Source organism: Eubalaena glacialis, chromosome 5 (assembly GCF_028564815.1).
Source record: "Eubalaena glacialis isolate mEubGla1 chromosome 5, mEubGla1.1.hap2.+ XY, whole genome shotgun sequence".
NCBI lineage: Eukaryota > Metazoa > Chordata > Mammalia > Artiodactyla > Balaenidae > Eubalaena > Eubalaena glacialis.
The window spans coordinates 30,567,698-30,586,356 of record NC_083720.1 but is presented as its reverse complement, the minus strand read 5'-3'; the positions used below and the strand labels follow the sequence as shown (position 1 = coordinate 30,586,356).

Sequence of the window (18,659 nt, the reverse complement as noted above, 5' to 3'; positions counted from 1 at the left end):
ATGCTAAGGAATAATTTAGGCAACAGTTCAGACTCTAAAAATGAAGACGGCTCGGCCTTTTCACAGACTGAACACAATATTGTTGCAGCTTACTTGATTACAGCAGGTATGGATGTTTACTCCATTAACAGTTATTTTGTTTTTGAATAAGTGAAGAAAAGCAGAGGTTTTCAGCATAAGGTAGTAGAAAAAGCATGGGTTCAGAGATAATGTTTCAAGTTCTATATTGTTGGCCAACCTTGACAAGTCACTTATCCTTTCTCAGTTAGGGTGCTCATGTGATAAATAAGGATGATAATACTTGCTCTACTTCCTGGCTGTAAGGATCAAAAAAAGAATGTAGGTGAAAGAATAAATGGAAACATTGTTAATGGTGGTTAATATAACAAATTATTTTGAATTTTGATAGGCAGTGAGAGCCGTGAAATGGGGCTGAGAAAAGTTTTCTATAAAATGCATAATTATCCATATGTTTGGTTATTACATTGTCAAATTAAGTTTTTATTGGGGAATAGTGTGCACCGTGACAAAAATGTATTTTTATAGCATTTACTATTCTCATACATACTTTCTGTAGTTTTGTCCTTGGTGGTGGAATCTAGTTAAGATCGAAAGATCCTGGAAAGAAAATTAAAGTCTTAAAAAGAGAGAGCAGAGTGTATTGTCACTGAGGACAGAGTTTGAAAATTGAGCTCATTTTCCAATGCTGTATTGGAAAACTGAGCTTTGGTTTTCATTTTTTAGTATCTTTGCAACAGTGAGCAAGTTTTTTGTTCTTCCATTTTCATATCTGTAAAACGGGGATAAGAATAAGCCACTGTCACAATTGTTTTGAAAAGTAAAATTAAATAATGCACAAATATACCTAAATGATATATACAGTATATGTTGGACAAATGTTTCTTTCTCCCCACATACACACACTCATTGATGCATATATTGGATTAAGATAAAGACTTGTTGGCTGAAAAAAAGGGATGAAGAAATTGACAATAGAAGTTCTCTGATTACCTTTTTTATGTATAGGTTGAATTGTGGTATTAATTTTATGCTTAACAGTCACTTCATTTTCAACTTTATGCTTAGTAATGAGTTTTAGAAGTAACTCTTATTATTTTTTGGATTGACTTATGAATATTTTCAAATATATTCAAAAGTAGAGTAAAAACATAACAAATCCTACTGTACCCAGTTTATTCTTTATAATTGCTTAGTTTCCCCATAATTCACAGAGTATTACTTCTGTGATAGAAAATGTGGTTCCTCAGCAAACTTTTTCATTTGAATACCTCTGTATGATAAGCACTGGATAAGTTCTGTTTTCTTTTTGATTTTTTTTTTTTTTTTTTTTGGTGTTGCAACAGAAAGGAGAAAACAGTATGCTACTTAAAGAGATAAGCTCCTTATCACAATTACATAGAAGTACTTTGTATACAAACTTTTGGTTTAGTTAGTTTTTGGTAGATGACCAAGAAAAGCTATCTTTTTTGATCTGGTTACAAAAGAAGCATGCAAAGAAATTTTCCTGTTAAGAAAACATTCTTGCTGGTTCTTATCCCTGTAACAGTAACAGTAATAGTAATAGTAATAGTAATAGTAATCTTACTATGACGACAATGATGACTTCTACTAGAATTACTATTACTACTGCTACTACTACTCCAACCACCACCACCACCACTACTACTACTGCTACCACTACTAATGTTATTATTGGAATACTTGGTATATACCAAGCACTGTTCTAAATATTTACATGTACAGAATAATTCATCCTTATGCTAATTCAGTAAGTAAATTTTATTTTCCCTGTTTACAGATAAAGAGTTTAAATAACTTTCCCAACACACACATCTACTAAGTAGCTACGCCAAGATTTGAACTCAGGTATTTCGACTCTAGAACCCTCAGGTATAACCACAAGGATCAGTTTTATCAATACTATGAGTACGTGTTGTTTGTTTGTGTTTTTAGTAGATGAACTGAAGGGAGCATATCTAACTTCTTTATGCTTTTGTTCAAACGTTTATTGTTCTTTGGGCCCCCCAATCTCTCCCTTTAAAAAAACTCACTTAAATGTCCAAATCGAAACCAAAACTATGAGGAAAAGAATTTAGTCAAAGCATTTATTTCATTTGTTACTTTTACCAAGAGCCTATTTAGATTTTTCATTTTAAATTTAATTTTTAGTTTAATATTTTTCTTAGATTGTAGCTCTTACAAACGTTACCAACTTGAGCACTCTCCCTTTCTCCAGTTAATGCTGGGGAGCAAGAGGGCATGGCGAATTAAGGATCTGAAATAGATTCATAATGGGTGACTTGTAGGATGAAGCATGAGAGATACTAGGCTGAGAGGATGGCTGTGTACCAGCTAATGAAAGACCTAAGCCGTAAAGGCGATAGGGGAATCATTGAATGACATGATCCAATTTGTATTTTAGAAATGCGCTGCAGTGGTAGCTAAGAGACCAGGTAGGTGGCCCCTGTGTGATTAAGATTAAAAAGACTTCTGAGGAGGAAGTAGTAGTATTGGAGATAGAAATAGACACATTCAAGAGCTAGAAGTTAGAATTGATGGTTGGATGTGGAGACTGGGGGAGAAGGTGAGGGAGCATCAAAGGTGACATCTAGGTTTCTTTTTTGGGCCACTGGATAGATGGTGAAGCTATTCATCAAGATGGGAGCACATCTGGGGAAGAACATGTTTGGGTCAAGAGAGAAAATCTCTGGGTTCCGTTTGAGAGAAGTTCCATAAAAGGCTGCGCACATGAGTTTGAATTTTATGAGATTGATCTGGAAAGTAACAGCATATAGCCTTGAATCTGTGTGAAATCACTGAGTGTATATTGAATGTGAAAAGAAAGAAGGTCCAGGACAGAAACGTGGACAATGCATATATTTAATAAGGTAGAGATGAAGAAAGAAAGGCCAAGAAGTAGATTAAGGAGGATCTGCCAAAGAGATTGGAGGAGAGCCACAGAAGCCAAGGGGAAATTAACTGAACATAGACCTAACTACTAAATGATCTATTGTCTACTCATTAGAAAACACCTACAGCTAGGAAATAAAGCAGAGTGCTTGAGACAGCTGCAGAGAAAACAGAAAAAGGGCTAAATTGTTTACCTCATTCTCCCTGTTATATCTAAAACCGCCCCCAAAGCACACTTACTTTATTCTGGTTGCATACTTGGTAGGCAACAATTTACTGCACTGTGTTTTTATCTGACTTAAAAATCATCAAATCTGTAACTAGCCCAGAAAGATTCTTCAATCCACTAAACTTTTTGGAGCTACAATACTAGATGCAAAAATATTGAGCCAAAGGATCATCAAATTTGATATCATTGTGCCTTAATTATGCTTGCAGGAATGATAGACATTAAACAATATGAGTTTTAGTTGTCCGTTTATTAAATAAATCTGCTATATGTCATATATACAACATAGAAATGATTAGAAGCCTAAAATCTACACAGGAAGACTAGGCATATATGAATTAAATAATATAGCATCACATAAGGTAAAGTATAATATAAGCAAATACTTTGAGAATTTAGAGAAGAGAGGATACTATGCGGAGGACAAGTCTTTGGGGCAGAATTGGCCTTGAACAGAAGTTTGAAGGGTAGCATTTGGAAAGGTAGAGGAAAGGAGTAGGGTGTTCCAAGTGGGAGAAATGAAAGTCGATATTTACCACAAGCCTGGTGCATTTGATAAATAATTAGTTGGAGGGCTTGTTTGACAAGTGTGAAAATTTGCTTAGAGAGGGTAAAAACAGATTGAGGCAAAGAGCCTGGAATACCAGGCTGGGACATGTGGACTTTATCCCACAGATGTTGGGGTGTATTGGAGGTTTTGAGAAGAGCCTTGGTTAATTCTATGTTATAGAAAGTTTATTCTGCCAGCAGCATGCAGGAGGAAAGAACAGGAACCTGGAAGATTAGTATAACAGGATGTTGAATGGAAGTTTTGACCAAGGTGCCAAGATATAATAGAAGTTCTTCCTTAGCTGATACATTTGGGTGTTGGTGCTTTGAAACCTTCCCTCTCACCGGCAATAGCTGGAGCTGATCACCAGAGTTCTCTTCATGATGGTGAACACCACTCTATTCCTTTTGTTCCTTACCCCTCCTTTAGCCCCTAGGAATCTGGTAATAGCTCTAGCCTCTCTCAGCTGTTAGGACCTAATATGGCCCACATCTGGCTTATGGGAAATGTGTGCATCCTTTGTTGCATGTAGGGAGTGTTAAACAGGCTAACATGCACATCCAGTCCACTCAACAATATTTCTTGTTGTAAATGAATACACTGGCATTCAGATTAAGAAGTTCAGTCATCAGTCTACCTGAATCCAGCCAATTCTGGGGCACTGACAACATTGAGTTTCTGGACCTGCAGGGCTAGGAGTCAGATTCCAGGCTGTGGAGATTTGACTAGGGTGATATGGCCTGTGAGGCTTCTCAGTGGACCTGAAAGCCAGTCCGACTTCCTCTCTGGATAGCCAAACCTTGCAGTGTGCATTCTTCTATAGGGGTGTGTGTGTGTGTGTGTGTGTAATGAAGAATTAAGATTTGAACATGTTGAGTTTCAAGTGATACTGAAACAGTCATATGATCTTACATACTGTAGATGCTTAATAAATGTTTAATGGCAATGAATTGTATGAAAAGGGATGCGGGACTGGAGCATATTTCAGGGATGGAAAGTGACAGAAGCACTGTTAGGATAGAATGATAGCTGAGGCTTGAGAAACTATAGAGAAAGGAGAGCCTCAGGCTTCAGGAAGGAGGATGAGAAAATTAAGCTGCCAAAGGAGATTGTATGATCATATGTATATCCTAAAAATCAGTGGTGGTGGTATCATGACATGCAAGGGAATAATATCAAGGACAGAGTGATCAATAGTGATGACATTAACACCAGTCTTTGGTGCTGGTTTATGCAATTGGTAGATTCTTTGTGCTTTAATTTTTATATTTCTATTTCACAAAAGGGCTGTGAAGATATTACAACTAGCTTGAAGAATAGCTGAAGCTCTTCAAATAAACGAACCAAAACGGATTTGCTATATTTTTGAAGGAGCTTAAATATTTGATTCTACTTTTACACATTCAAATTAAACAAAATGTGTGATTTTTTTGTTTATGTTCTCAGGTATGATAAGTGTTCTCAGCAACATAATAGTTCTGGGCATCTTCATTAAGTACAAGGAGCTTCGGACACCCACAAATGCAATTATCATTAACTTGGCTGTTACTGATATAGGGGTCAGTAGCATTGGCTACCCCATGTCTGCTGCTTCAGATCTGCATGGAAGTTGGAAGTTTGGATATGCAGGATGTCAGGTATTGGAGATCTTTAGAATCAAAGCAAAATAAAGTAGATTAAGAAAATGTACATTTAAATGTCTTTAAAAAATCCCAAGGGTTTCAATCAAATAAGATTATGTAGGATAATAGATATGGTGCCCTTAATAAAAATGGCTTCAGGAGTGACTGGGAAATATATTCTTTAATAAGAGAAGTGAAATCAGTCACCATCATTATATTTTTAAAATTTCCCCAACTCAAAGGAAAAAACTAAACTAACAAAAAATTAGCAGTCAACTAGAGAAGAAAAGTGAACATTTGCATATTCAGATAAAAACTTGCATATTGCAAATTCAAAAAGAAATACTCTTTCATTTGAAACAATAAAATATTTAATGACTATGTCATAATATCTAAGTAATGTAGTTAAACTACCTGTTGCTGATTTTTTTCTATGGAAAGTTCTCCATGAGAATTGCTGGTGAATATATCTACTATGATTTTTACTGACAAGAAAATAAATTAATATTAATTTGCATTAATGACTTTTGGCCTAATTTTTTAAAACAGCTATTTTAAGCTATAAAACTATAGAGAATAAAATGAAAAGAGTAGAGAGTAGTGAATACCCATGTGTGCACCAACCAGTTTTGTCAAATCTTAATGTTTTGCAATATGTGCTTCAGGTTGTTTGGGGTTTTTAAAAAATTTTTTCTTATTTTCTTTGGCTGCACCGTGTGGCTTGGCTTGTGGGATCTTAGTTCCCCGACCAGGGATGGAACCCAGGCCCCATCAGTGAAAGCACCGAGTCCTAACCACTGGACTGCCAGAGAATTCCCTGTTTCCAATTTTTTTAAACCACAAACAAGGCTTCAATAAATTGTTCTCATACATGTCTTTTTCTGCAATGTGTGAAAGTTTAGATACATTACTAGGAAAGAAATGGTTTGGTTGTAGATAATGTTTATCTTCAATTTTATCAGATGTGGACAAATTTCTCTCCAAAATGGTTGTGCCAGTTGCTAGAACTTCTGTTACTCCACATTTTCTCCGACACTTGGGGTTGTCAGACTTTTGAATTTGTAGCATTTTGATGGATATAAAATAGTATCTTATAATTTGCATTTCTTTCAAGATTTAATGTGATTGTACATCTTATGTCAAACATGCAGGTTTCCTCTTGTGTGAATAGCCCATTTTTCTGTTTGTCTTTTCCCCCTGTTGAATTGTCTATCTTCTGAATAGCAGTCTTTTGTTGGTTATATGCATTGCACTTAATTTATGGTTTGTTTTTGTACTCCACAGAGTATGTATAGAAGTTTTACTTTAAGCCTTAACATTTTTAAAAAGTTTATTTTAATTAATGAAGTCTCAAAACATTTTCTATAAATGCCTTTATTAAACCACTTATAATTTGACAATAGATGATATATTTTAAAATTAGTAAAATAAAAAACAGTGTATTTAAAATATATTTTAGCAATGGGATAAAAGTGTAAATGTCTCTTGGGAGGATGAGTAGAATGGTGGAATCTTTCCAATTTTGATCTTCAGATTTATGCTGGATTGAATATCTTTTTTGGAATGGCAAGTATTGGATTGCTCACAGTTGTGGCTGTGGATCGATACCTGACCATCTGCTGTCCTGATGCAGGTACAGCACTTTTCTCAGCTTTCTCAATGAACCCATTTTTGCCTAAGTACTGCTCGATACCCATTCACTTCAAAATGTAAATGTAATGGCTTGCAACATGGTCAGTCATATTTCTCTGATAATCCTTGACTGAAAGTTTCAGTGATTTTCTATTATACCTAGAATAAAACCCAAATTTCATAACACAGCCTCCAAGGTCCCACGCATTCTGGCCCCTGGCTACCTTTCCAGTGTGGTCTGGGGTCCTCTCACTTTGGGGTACTAGCCAAACCTTTTCCCACTTTGGAGTCTTTGTAAATGCTCTTTCCCTAGTGTTTCTCCATTTCTATCCTCTGACTGATCATTTTATCATTCAGGTTTCAGCTTAAATGTCATTTTTTTTTTTTCAGAATGTGAATTTATGTAGATAGGCTTTGTGTGAACTAAAGTGCTCTGTGAAGAATCTATTTGATGACAACTTTGAATAATCAGTTAAAACAAAATGAAGATATGAATCACATCATTGGGAAATGACTTTGATGTTCCATATGTTTGTTAATAGGAAGAAGAATGACCACCAACACTTACATCAGCATGATTCTGGGGGCCTGGATCAATGGCCTCTTTTGGGCTTTGATGCCTATTGTTGGGTGGGCTAGTTATGCCCCAGATCCTACTGGGGCCACCTGTACCATAAACTGGCGGAAAAATGATGTGTAAGAGACATGTTTACACTTTATAATCAAATGCTTCTAGTGTAGACATTTTCTCACCATTTCAAATTTAAGCTCAGATCAAATGTTTCTCATACAGAGATGACAAAGAGCTTCCTTGGTATAGATGATATGATTACAGCAGAGATGAACTGAGAAAAGTGAATTATGCTTATTTGCAAGGAAAGGCCATCCAGCTCCCCTTGTCCCCTGCTCTGTTCCTTCCTCTATCTTCTGGCAGCAAAGGCGAAACAGAGAATCCTTCCAATATCCGCACCTTAGAGGTAGGACCTGACGAGGAAAAGGAGTGTTAGTGGAGCTAGACAGTGCGCAGATCTGGCAAAAGTCCAGGCTTCCTTTTCTAGATGATCTGGTGATAAAGCATCTCCTGAGAATTATGCAGCAAAAGCACAGTCACTGCGAGGATTTGCTTGCTCATCAGTGATGCTTTTCTATATTTACCAGGGAAAAGGGGGTAATTTAGTTTATTGAAGGAAATGATAGGTTATGAAGAAAAGCAAATAGAAAATTTCTAACTCTCAAACTAAATCTAAAACTTTTTAGATTTAGTGCAAGGTCAAAAAATAAATATTTTAGGCTTTACAGGCAAGACTGTCTCCATTGCAACTATTCAACTCTGCCTGTGATAGCAGCCCTAGACTGTATGTAATGAATGTGGTTCCGATAAAATTTTATTTACAGAGACAGGCGACAGGCTGGATTTGGCCCACAGGTCATAGTTTGCCAACCCCTAGTCCAAATGAACTCAGAGTCAAATGCACTTCCTAAGCTATTTAATAACATAATGACTGCTGGACAGTGCCAGTATTATTTCTGATAATTATCCTGTTTCCCTTACTCTATTTAGTATATTAAATGAGTAGTGATTTAAAGTCATGATTTAATTATTTCCTTTTCTTACTTTCAGATCTTTTGTTTCTTACACCATGATGGTTGTTGCAATAAATTTTATTGTGCCCTTGATAATGATGTTTTACTGCTATTACCATGTCACTCGATCCATTAAACATCATGCCACTGGTACCTGCACTGAGTATCTCAACAGAGATTGGTCAGATCAGGTAGATGTAACAAAGGTAGGTAAGACATTAAAATCCTTAAAAAGGTTTTGTAATCAAGCTTTTACATGGACATGGTTCCTTGGCCCCTGCAGTCACCTCTCCCCAACTCCCTATTCTTACTCTCTGGCTCTTTTTTCTGGTGTTGGCCTCCATATTTATAAATGATGTGCTTATTTATAAATGAGGTGCTTATCTGCTGTTTTGGGTAATTTTTTTTTTTTTTTTAATAAATTTATTTATTTATTTATTTTTGGCTGCGTTGGGTCTTCGTTGCTGCACGCGGGCTTTCTCTAGTTGCGGCGAGCGGGGGCTACTCTTCGTTGTGGTGCGCGGGCTCCTCATTGCAGTGGCTTCTCTTGTTGCGGAGCATGGGCTCTAGGTGCGTGGGCTCAGTAGTTGCAGCGCACGGGCTCAGTAGTTGAGGTGCACGGGCTTAGTTGCTCCGTGGCATGTGGGATCTTCCCAGACCAGGGCTCGAACCCATGTCCCCTGCATTGGCAGATGGATTCTTAACCACTGTGCCACCAGGGAAGCCCTGTTTTGGGTATTTTTCTTTGCTGTTACTTCTTGATTTCCTACTGTAGACAAAGAAAATTTTTCTTATACCACCAACCTTTCCTACTCCTCCCCACCAACATTTATCTCTCATCTTATCAGTAAAATGTTAATATTTGGTTAGATGAAGAGCCAATTTTACATTATTGTGATTATCTAAATTTTATTTATTGAAAATCTCTGTAAGACTCTATGATTTATATTTCTTTTTTTATACAACTTTTCCCCCTTTGGAGTTAACAATTCATTCCTTTTCTCTTTCTCTTCCTACGTTCATCTCTCTCCCCTTCTTTTCTTCTCTCCCTCTCTCTCTCTCTGTAGCTTTGTTTGCTGACTCGTCTGTGTACCTGTCACTAATTCGTCTCTAAACTCTCCACCAGAAGCTTCAGTCTCCTCTTAGTATTTTCAAATACATCAGAAACTAGGTCGACTTTATCCTTTTCTTGGCGCTACCCTCCTGACACCCGCCAGATCTCTTGCCCTAGTCTACACTGGCTGTTCTTTAGGATGACTACCTAGGAAGCCAGCATCCCCACATCTCCTTTGTCACCAGCTGGGAATGCCTTTGGCCTGTCTCGTAGGTCAGATCGCCCGTTTTCTGGATTGCATGTCTTCCCTTTTTTTTTTGGTTAACTCCTTCACATTTGGTGTAACACATTCTATAATAGAGTCCTGAGAAGGTCAAAAGGAAGTCAAATTTTTAAGATTTTGCATGCCTGAAAATGTCTTAATTCTACGATCATGTTTGACCGATTGTTTGCTTGGTACGGAATTCTAAGTAGAAAAATGACTTTCAAAGAATTTTGAAGGCATTACTCTATATAGTCTCTCGGCTTCAGGTGTCACATTGAGAAGGCTGACAGCATTCCGGTGATCTGCGTTCTCTCTGGAAGCTTGTGATTTTCTCTGTGTCTCCAGTTTTCTGAAATGTCACGCTGATATGCCTTGGTGTGGCTCTTTATTCACCCATGTGCTGGGTACTGGGTGAGTGCTTTCTATGTCGAGACTCAGGTGTTCCCTTTTGGGAGTTTCCTTGTATTATTTCTCTGGTGAGTTTCACCTCCCATTTTGTTTTCTCTGTTCTCTTTTTCTGGAACTCTTTTTATTTGAGTATTTAATCTCCTGGATTTGTCTTTTAATTTTCTTAAATATTCTCTCCTGCATTATTTCTGTTTTTTGTTTTGTTTTTATTTATTTATTTATTTTTGGCTGTGTTGGGTCTTCATTGCTGCACGCAGGCTTTCTCTAGTTGTGGTGAGCGGGGCCTGCTCTTTGTTGCGGTGTGCGGGCTTCTCATTGCAGTGGCTTCTCTTGTTGCGGAGCACGGGCTCTAGGCGTGTGGGCTTCAGTAGTTGTGGTGCACGGGCTTAGTTGCTCTGCGGTATGTGGGATCTTCCCAGAGCAGGACTCGAACCCATGTCCCGTGCATTGGCAGGTGGATTCTTAACCACTGCACCACCAGGGAAGTCCCCTGTTTGTTTGTTTTTGTTTCTACTTTATTCTTTTTTTTTTTTATTTTATTTTTTGATGTGGACCATTTTTAAAGTCTTTATTGAATTTGTTACAATATTCCTTCTGTTTTATGTTTTGGTTTTTTGGCCGGGAGGCCTGTGGGATCTTAGCTCCCCAACCAGCGATCGAACCCACACCCCCTGCATTGGAAGGCGAAGTCTTAACCACTGGACCGCCAGGGAAGTTCCTGTTTCTACTTTCTGAGAGATTTCCTCAACCATGTCCAGGACTGGAATTGGGTGAGGAGAGTGAGGTTCAAGCCTGGGGTGCAAAATTTAAGCAGGCGTCAAAAAGCTCAGTAATCAAAAAAACAAGTAGTTAGTGCAGTATTTTAAAAAATCAAAATTTATGTAAAAAATCCACGTTGAACAAAATATAAAATATTAAACAAAGACAGGATCTGACCCTGCACTTGCACAGTTCACCTTATTTACCTCACCCTTACCCTGGCTGACCATACATTTCAACCTTCCTATTGCATTTTTTAAATTCTGCTTTCACTTTTATAGATGAGATAGAAGCATTATTTTATACTCTATACTTCTTTTTGATAGCATCCTCTTCTTGTTTAATGCATGTGTATCTTCTCTCATTTCTGTGATGATGTTGTGTATATGTTTACATTTTCCTTCTGTTCATCACATATTTTTTTTCCCCGAGTTCCTGCACTGTTTTGGTCTCTGCCTGTCAGTTTGCGTGTTTCCTCAGTGTATGGTGATCAATGACTGTCCCTGCATATTTAAGAGTGATGCGCTAAAAAGTTGATTGTGAGCTCTCGCTGTGCTCTTTCACTGGGATATGTCTTTGGAGAGGGGGGTTTCTGATTATCTGTACCTCTGGGTATTTTCTTCTGGGCTGGTCAGTTTCCAAGGAGAGAAGATTCTTTCACCTTTCTGGGTAGGAGGTACAAGTTTGTGTACCCACATTCTCATGGCTCAGTGCAGGGAAGGGACAGCGTGCAGCCCCCCTCTTTTCAGGACAGTACGCCAGCTCTCAGCTGAGCCCAGTGTCCCCCAGTCCCAAGTTTCCCTGCTTTACCCTCTCTTACACTGACCCTTGGGATTCTTCTGGGGAGAGGGGGCTGTTTCCTAGCTGAATAGAGAGGGGATTCAGAAGTCTAAATGCTTCTTTTTGCAGATTTTAATGAGTTTTTGTGTTTTAGGTTCCAAGTGCAGCCCCACATTCAGAACTGTCACCTCTAATTCCTGAGACTTTCTGTAGTTCTGTGGAGTGGGTTCATCTGTACCTGATTTTCCCTCATTCCTGGCTCTTTAAAATTAAAAAAAAATTAAAAAAAAAAATCATTCTCAGGTCTGATAAGTAATATGCCACTTGTCTAATGGTTATTTGATTTTAACTTTTACAAAGCTGTCTAATCTGTGGTTCTCAGACCTTATACGTTTATGTCTTTTTAAACCTTTTCTATCGTTTTAGTGGGCAGTCAGGAGGGAGCAATGTACAATTATAATTTTTCATTCAAACAAAATGTAAGGGTAGCTTCTTTACAAAATTATCTGCACTGTACGTATTATATGTGATTTATTATATACCAAGCTCAAATGGCCTGTATGAGAATTCGCTGAGCTCAATAGAGGACTTTTTTTTTTCACATTGAGTTTAGAAAGTTAGAAAGTTGTTTTTTAGATTAGCAGATGAGAGTGAGGAAAAGAAAGCTCAACACCAGCAGTCCCTAGCACAGTTACTCCAAGTGGGCCAGGAGTGGGTCCTTCTGCCTGTCATCCAAGCCAGCTTTTGTATTCTCCCCAGCTCACCAAAAGAAAGAGGGCATTCTTTACATTCGTGCACCAGTCTATCCATTTCACAAGCTCTTGTTATCATAGATGACCTCAGGCACATTAGCAAAGTATGAGGGGAAAAATTCAGTTTTTCCTCTGTGTCTTCAACAACATAAATTTATTCAAGTTCCAAACCAGATAATTTTTCATGCAGTTTAAGATATATTAGTTATTTTGATATTTTAGATATTGGGTTTGGCGAATATTGATTTCTTTTATAGATGTCTGTGATAATGATACTCATGTTCCTGGTGGCGTGGTCCCCTTATTCCATCGTGTGCTTATGGGCTTCTTTTGGTGACCCAAAGAAGATTCCTCCCTCAATGGCCATCCTAGCTCCACTGTTTGCAAAATCTTCTACATTCTACAATCCCTGTATTTATGTGATTGCTAATAAAAAGTAAGTTATGTCTAAAATGCTTCTCAACTAAAAAAAGCGTATACAGAAAGAATGTTAAAAAGGCAATGGATAATGTTCTAAAACTTTTGGGGAGGTAAGTGACAGAAACTCACTTCAGATGAATGTAAAAGTTATTTGGTTCATGCAACTTGAGAAGCATTTAGGACCTTAAATGTCTAGGGCTCCAGTTCTGTGACAGGCTCTTCCCACACAGAGGCGAGATAATCACGGGTAACTCAAGACCCAAGTTCCACAAGCTAAGCATCCCCAAATGTGAATTTCATCTCACATGGCTTTCTGGCAGAAGCGGCCCTGGATGGTCATTGGTGAGCTCAGCTTGGATCACATGGTTACCCCATTTAAAATATGCGGAATTGGTTTTGCAAAGAAGAGAGTAGTTCTATTACTGGAAAATGGACAAAGCAAGGCCACTTGGGCTCCCTAAGTGGGTAGCATAGTTGTATATTTACTAGGAGGAAGACATATCATTCAAATGCAAGAGAAAAATTCAGTGCTAACATAAAGGGCTTCAGGAGTGTGTAGTCACTCAGGATAGTCGAGAATCTTCCCCTTCCCCCTTTGTTGAGCCTCTGAGCAAGGATTTCTTTCCTGCCTCCTCAGTGAAGCTTAGACTACTTCATTTCCTGTTACTGCTTAAAGATGTAACAGTAGATGAACCAATCTACAGTAGATTGGGATGAACCAATCTACTGTGCTTAAATATTTGATCAGAAAAATCTCAGTAGAGGTGCAGTAATTTGATCCTGGAATGCCAATGCTGCTTCTATTACACTTATGTATTTATGTACATGTTAGGGAAAGCAACTTTAGCCACAGGTATATGAAGAAACATAAAAACTTTTTAGACCAAGCAGACCACATAAGAAGCATAAAGAACACATTTTAAATTCAGAGTCTCTTGGTAGTTCTTTAGGAAAGGTCAGGCATTCTCAAGCTCCTCTTAATTTAAACTGGCCTTTGCTCAGAAGAACAAATGCATGAAATACACATCCTCAGTTCAAGTAAATAATTCCTTGCAAATGACGTTAGATGCACCATCTTAGACATAATTAGTGGTTTTTATTAAGTGTCTTCAATGTTAATAGTCAGTGGTGCACAAGTGGTCTTTAACTGTGTCATACACTTGATACATTGACCAAGGGTCTCAACAGCAGATGTTAAAGCTGGAAGCAGAAGTTTATCTGGAGATGCCAGTTCATAGTAGTGGCATCTTAGCCATGTTTGAGAGTACTCTAAAAGTGCCAGGTCCTCATGGGTAATGCCAGATTTTCCCTTTTTTATTGTAGGTTCCGGAGGGCGATGCTTGCCATGTTCAAATGTCAGACTCACCAAGCAATGCCCATGGCGAGTATCTTACCAATGGATGTACCCCAAAACCCACTGACTTCTGGAAAAGTCTGAAATAAGAGGAAAGCACACATTATCAAAATATTTGCTTTACTTTTTTTTTTCGATCATTTAATTTCACTTAAAATCTGAGCCCATTTCAGTCAAATGTAGACATAGAGGATTGTCCTAATAGACTGTAGATTTCTCACGTGCAGTGTATAAGTTCTTCTGTTGGTGCACTGGCCACTGTAGGGAATGTTTCATTGTTTCCTTATATGTAAACTTATTGCTTATCTCCTTTGGTGAATAGAGGCACATGAGATTAAGGCCTCTTCTCTTTCTCCCTATCATGGCATGTATTAGGCTGTACCTGGTATCTTGCCTGGTCCCTCCATTAGATCAGCAGCAACTGCTATTTTAATGTTAGAATGAATTAATAATAATAATAAGTAATAGTCTTTAATAAATAATTACTGAAATAAGTTGTTGGATGTTCCCAGCTAGAATGGAAAACATTTTTAGCACTTCACAATTTAAAATTTAATGCAATTATTTATTAACAGTCTACTTAATAAAAATGATCAAATGAATATTAAGCACTATTGCTTTTAAATCACATCAGTCAATGCACATATATATTTTATATAGCAATTTATAATCTGTGCATACTATTATGTGTTCTGCATTTTTAATTACTGTTTTCATGTGTATGTATTTCCATATATTTGGCACTAGAATTAAGGTTAATCAGAGTGAGGGTTTTTGTATGTTTGTGGTTTTTTTCCTATCTTTTGTTTTATTGATGAAAAAATTAATCAATGGTCAGTGTAAGAAAGAAATGGAAAATTTTACTTGACCCAACCTCAAGATTATATCCCAAGAGACAGTCTTTCAGAAAGCTCTGAGGACTGTTCCAAAGAGGTAAGGTGGGAGGCCAGTATATAGTGCAATCAAGTACACATCTCGGTAGAAGGTTACTGCTATATGCAAGGAATAGATATCTTAGTTAATGTTTTTAGTGCTTTTCTAAGTTTGGGAAGATGCAAAAAACTGGGTTCATAAAATTTTCTCCTGAAAATATCTAACTATAAGGGCTGGTTCAGCTAGTTTTCCCAGAGAACAAAGTGCCTCATCCTGATCTTCACCCTGAATTCCTTTCAGGGTGTACTGTAGGTCCGCGACTGCAGTGCCTAATGACTTGATTCTTGTAGAACTGGATAGTGGGCAATATCTTTAGTTTATAATCCCCTCCTTTTTGGTCATGATTTTGACCAAGGTTTGAGAGGCATTTCGTGACCAATTTGTCCCACAGTGCTAGGAATGCTCATTCCCAGTTCAAGCGAGGATTTTGTTGATAGGCCACTCAGTGTGCTATTACTGGACTAGGCCCTGTTAGCAGTAGCCAAAGCCTCTGCACCGCCTGTCTTACTAGTCTGCTATGGTCCAGGAACTGATTCCTTCTTGTTGCTTCTTCCCATATCTAGAGTTACACTGTTACAGTCATTGATCTTATTGTAGAACTATATATTTGGTCAATTGTTTTAAGTTGTCTAGTCATAATTATTTTTATCAGAGGTTCAGTCACACATTTAGTAATGCAAGAAACAATAATCTTATAAAATAGGCTGAATAATGAAAGGATGCTCAACATCACTAATCATTAGAGAAATGCAAATCAAAACTACAATGAGGTATCACCTCACACTGGTCAGAATAGCCATCATCAAAATATCTACAAACAATAAATGCTGGAGAGGGTGTGGAGAAAAGGGAACCCTCTTGCACTGTTGGTGGGAATGTTAATTGATACAGCCACTATGGAGAACAGTATGGAGGTTCCTTAAAAAACTAAAAATAGTGTGATGAATTGGGAGATTGGGATTGACATATATACACTAATATGTATAAAATGGATAACTAATAAGAACCTGCTGTATAAAAAAATAAATAAAATAAAATTCAAAACAAAAACAAAAACAAAAACTAAAAATAGAACTACTATATGACCCAGCCATCCCACTACTGGGCATATACACTGAGAAAACCATAATTCAAAAAGAGTCATGTACCACAATGTTCATTGCAGCACTATTTACAATAGCTAGGACATGGAAGCAACCTAAGTGTCCATCGAGAGATGAATGGATAAAGAAGATGTGGCACATGTATACGATGGAATATTACTCAGCCATAAAAAGAAACGAAATTGAGTTATTTGTAGTGAGGTGGATGGACTTAGAATCTGTCATACAGAGTGAAGTAAGTCAGAAAGAGAAAAACAAATACCATATGCTAACACATATATATGGAATCTAAAAAAAAAAAAAAAAGGTTCTGAAGAACCTAGGGGCAGGACAGGAATAAAGACGCAGATGTAGAGAATGGACTTGAGGACACGGGGAGGGGGAAGTGTAAGTTGGGATGAAGTGAGAGAGTGGCATGGACATATATACACTACCAAATGTAAAATAGATAGCTAGTGGGAAGCAGCCTCATAGCACAGGGAGATCAGCTCGGTGCTTTGTGACCACCTAGAGGGGTGGGATAGGGAGGGTGGGAGGGAGATGCAAGAGGGAGGGGATATGGGGATATAAGTATACGTATAGCTGATTCAGTTTGTTATACAGCAGAAACTAACACAACAATGTAAAGCAATTATACTTCAATAATGATGTTAAAAAAATAGGCTGAATATAAGTAATATAGCTAGTAACATTAATAAGGTCATAAGTAAGTATTTAAGCTAAGAACTTCCACTAGGTGCCACCCAGTGTATCCCCAGGTCACCTGACCCAGTCTGTTCTGTACTAATCGTGGACCAATAGTGGACATTTAAATTGCTTCCAATTCTTAGGTTTATGGATGAACCACTGGGAATATTTTAGTACAAATACTTTTTTTGGGGGGGAGGGATTATTCTGTTTGAGTGTTTCCTCAGGCTAGAATTACTAGATAAAAATATAGAAACAGTATTATTGTTGCTAGCTTGCTCTCTGGAAGGATTGAACTAATTTGCACTGCCACTGTCAGTGAATCAGTTCACTTTCCCCATCATATTCCTGCTAATAGTGCTGTATCAATTTTTTTAAACTATAAGCTATATATTATAACAAATTCATTTTATTTCACATTTCCTTAACTGCTAGTGAGGCTGTGTATCTTTGCATATTGTATTTTCTTATCTTTATTTTATTTTTTTTTAAATTTGTCTTTTTAGCACCTTTGGCTGCATATAAAGGAAAATAAGGGCATTAGTCCTATATATATACAACTGTCTCTATATATTTGGAATCGTAAACTGCCCTAATAATCTCTTAATTTATTTCCCCATCCTCTGCCTTTCTCCACTGCAATCAATGCATCAAGTTTATAACTAGAATAACTTTTTAAAAATAAAGTTCCAATCCCCCAAATCTTCAGCTCAAAAACTCTTCAATCACCTGCCAAGTAAGTATAAATCTGTCAGTTGGACCTTCATGACCCTCTTCAACATGGTCCCACAGGGACTTTTCAGGCTTTTGTCTTTCCCCTTGGCCAAATTAAATGTTTAGTGTTCCCAGAGAGCTCTGAGTGTCTTTGTGCCACTAGCTCTTTGCTCGTCCTGTCCTCTGTAAAGTTGTTGCAAGTTGTTTTTAAAATATTTAATTTAATTTTTATTTTCTGATAGAGCCTAATATATGCTAAAAACAGGATGGTTAAGCTTCAGATAAGGTTTGATTGCCCATAACTTGGGAAACTAACTTGGAATAAAATATATTCTTGAAAAAAGATAATGGCTTCACTAGAAAAATAAATGTGTTGGGATGAGCCTGCATTGCACAGAAATGACCTGGGAGAGCTGCACGACGCACTGTCGCCACAGTCCTAGTGCTGCCACGACAGTGACGGATGGAAGCATCTTGCCTAAAAAACTCCAGGTACTGGAATCTGTTTAGTTTGTTTTGGGGGCTAACCAGTATGTGGCAATGTTGATTACTCAATCAATTTTATGTCATGTGCTTCTATCTCTAAAGCTAAATTTTATAAAACTAAATATTATTCATACTGGAAAAAGCAAAAAGTAAAATTTGTAATGTTATAACCTTCAAATAATATACAGTGTTTTCTAACATCTGCTAAGACATTGAATTATTTTGAGCATTATGTGTATCTTCAAGGTGTAGTAACAAGTACTTCTATAGGAAAGGGATTTAACAGGCATTTTCTTGTAAATCTAGATATGGACAACTATTGAAATTTTTCTGACATGTGTTTGATGTTCATTTCTCTTAGAATGTGTTACTTTGCTGAAACCATATTCAAAGGCT

At 37.3% G+C, this 18,659-nt stretch overlaps 1 protein-coding gene across 1 annotated transcript; it reads left to right on the top strand.

Moving 5' to 3' along the window:
- On the top strand, positions 1 to 14,424 carry RRH (retinal pigment epithelium-derived rhodopsin homolog). The gene is made up of 7 exons (XM_061191154.1): positions 1 to 106; positions 5,157 to 5,347; positions 6,866 to 6,965; positions 7,507 to 7,660; positions 8,586 to 8,754; positions 12,824 to 13,002; positions 14,310 to 14,424. The coding sequence occupies exons 1-7, from the start codon at positions 1 to 3 to the stop codon at positions 14,422 to 14,424; spliced, it is 1,014 nt and encodes a 337-aa protein (XP_061047137.1).
- Positions 14,425 to 18,659: the final 4,235 nt, after the last annotated feature.

Excerpts from the sequence above, each read along its gene's own strand:
- RRH (XM_061191154.1), top strand. The coding sequence starts at position 1 with ATGCTAAGGAATAATTTAGGCAACAGTTCAGACTCTAAAAATGAAGAC. Across the intron at positions 5,348-6,865 it reads TTGGATATGCAGGATGTCAG|ATTTATGCTGGATTGAATAT; the intron begins GTATTGGAGATC and ends TTTGATCTTCAG. Across the intron at positions 13,003-14,309 it reads TATGTGATTGCTAATAAAAA|GTTCCGGAGGGCGATGCTTG; the intron begins GTAAGTTATGTC and ends TTTTTATTGTAG.